General features: G+C 36.3%; 1 protein-coding gene across 1 annotated transcript in view; it reads left to right on the forward strand.

The window, feature by feature from the left end:
• LOC104529538 (low-density lipoprotein receptor-related protein 2-like) overlaps nucleotides 1–1,378 on the forward strand; it is a gene marked incomplete at its 3' end in the record, with an annotated part of 10,257 nt that extends 8,879 nt beyond the window's left edge. The window contains exon 8 of the mRNA XM_029086461.1: nucleotides 1,212–1,378. Coding sequence (XP_028942294.1) covers nucleotides 1,212–1,378 — 167 coding nt within the window. The remainder of the gene's footprint in view (nucleotides 1–1,211) is intronic.
• Nucleotides 1,379–1,979: the final 601 nt, after the last annotated feature.

Here is a 1,979-nt window from a genome sequence, read left to right on the forward strand (position 1 = left end):
GGTCTTGTATGTATTGGAACAATTTCATGTGAATTTAGCTGTTCTTTGCAAACATTTTATAGAAGAGCACCAGTGTCTGACATTATTAGGGAAAAAAAAAAAGTCCAAGAATTTCACAGTCAGAGCTAGCTATATGTCTTCAGACAATTATTTGCCAAATGTGATTTTTGTGCTGAGACAAACTATATCTAAGCTTATATCAAATTTGTCAAATAGTTCCAGTTGCCAGGGAGAAATACGGAGAATAGTTTTTGAGATGTGCAATGATGCTGTGATTTGTGGTTTTTCATGTCAAAATTCTCACTGCAAAATTTATATAAATGTATTAAGCAGCCCGTGAAGAAAATCACAGCAAAAACCAAAACAAGTCTTTGATCTATTATAAAAAAGGAAATGAATTACTGCTACCTTCTAGGCAGCAGCAGCCCAGTTCCCTGTGAAGTGGTAGCTCATGCCTGTGGAGAGAAGAGGCTACAATTTGTTCTCTAAAGGCAAAAGCATAAGGAATAGGGGAATTGGTGTTCAGGAGATTCTTTTCCACTACTCATTAGCTGATGAGAAATTAAGTTGCTGACTCACACTCTGCAGCTCTACAATGCATTTTCTGAGATCACCTGACGAGATGCTCTTTGTTCATATGATTTAAGAATAAGGGTACAAGTTTACCTAAAAGTGAAAATACTATAAGGGAGTATGTCTAATCCCTTAGAGATAAAACAAGAAAATACAGTACTATAATTATATTTAATAACAAAGATCAGCAGTTGCTGACATGACTTTGTACCTTGCTTGTGAGTCCTGCTCAACAGACGTTGGAACCCAACTCAGGTATGTCCTGGAGAGCCCTCAGAGCTTTGTCCTGCTGGTTCCCATTCTCAGAGATTTGAAAAAGCTGCTCAGAACAGCTGTGTGAATGTACTTCTTCCCTTGGCCAGCAATAAGTGATCCTGCCTTATTTACTTCCTCTTCAGAATTTGCACATGCATTGTGATTGCACAGTGCTGAAAATGTAAGTGTTACAACAATTACAATAACTGATAACCTCACTCCTAGTGAGGGAACAAACTTACAGGTAAGTGGTTGCAAAACATCAGTGGTAACATTCAAGAGTTCTCAGCATCAGGGAGCTTCTGGATGGGAGAGGGGAAGCATATCAGAATACCATTTTCTTGATCAGAAACAACTCTGAATTACATTATATATTTTCACAGTTGAACACCCTTTCCTTATTGCTGTAAGAGATAATATAATTTATGGAATTTCTCTGAACCCTGAGGAGAAGACGAATGATGCTATGGTTCCAATAGCAGGAGTTCAGAATGGTGTTGATGTCGACTTTGATGACTCCGAACAGATGATTTATTGGGTTGAAAATCCAGTAAGTTAGTATTTGTGTTGACAATGTGGACTAAAATAAGCCTTTTTATTTTAAAATAATGTTTTTGACTGAAATATACTAGCATTGCAGGTAAGAATTTTGATAAATATAATTGAAAGGAATGAAAGCGTTCTGGGATTTTTTTCTTTTTTTTCTCCCTCCCATCCCCCCGCCCCAGCATAAGATAAAGAAGCTTCGTCACTTTTGTAAATTTGTTTTCATCTTTGTCAGCTGAAATATTTGATTAATGCTATTTCTGTCTCAGCCAGAGGCATGAACAGGTCTAACCATTTTCAGACCTTTATCTGGCTTGTCTCTCTGTTTAGTGCTTGCTTATATCACGCACTGTAGTTAATACCATAGAATCTGCAAGTGCTAAGTTAAAATTTCAAGGGTTAACCTTATGAAGAATAATCTTACTCTTGATTCTTGCTATTACAGCTTACTTAAAATTTGGTTCTTAAATATTTTTGCATGGAGAGGACACTATTTTCTTTTACTAGATTTCAGGTGTATTCAAGATGGTTAGCTGACATAAGCTGGTAAAAATGTTTGATAATAAAGTACAAATTACAGAAGTGTGACTGTTTGTAGCTTAAAT

This window comes from Antrostomus carolinensis, unplaced genomic scaffold (genome assembly GCF_000700745.2).
Source record: "Antrostomus carolinensis isolate BGI_N321 unplaced genomic scaffold, ASM70074v2 scaffold3998, whole genome shotgun sequence".
Classification (NCBI taxonomy): domain Eukaryota; kingdom Metazoa; phylum Chordata; class Aves; order Caprimulgiformes; family Caprimulgidae; genus Antrostomus; species Antrostomus carolinensis.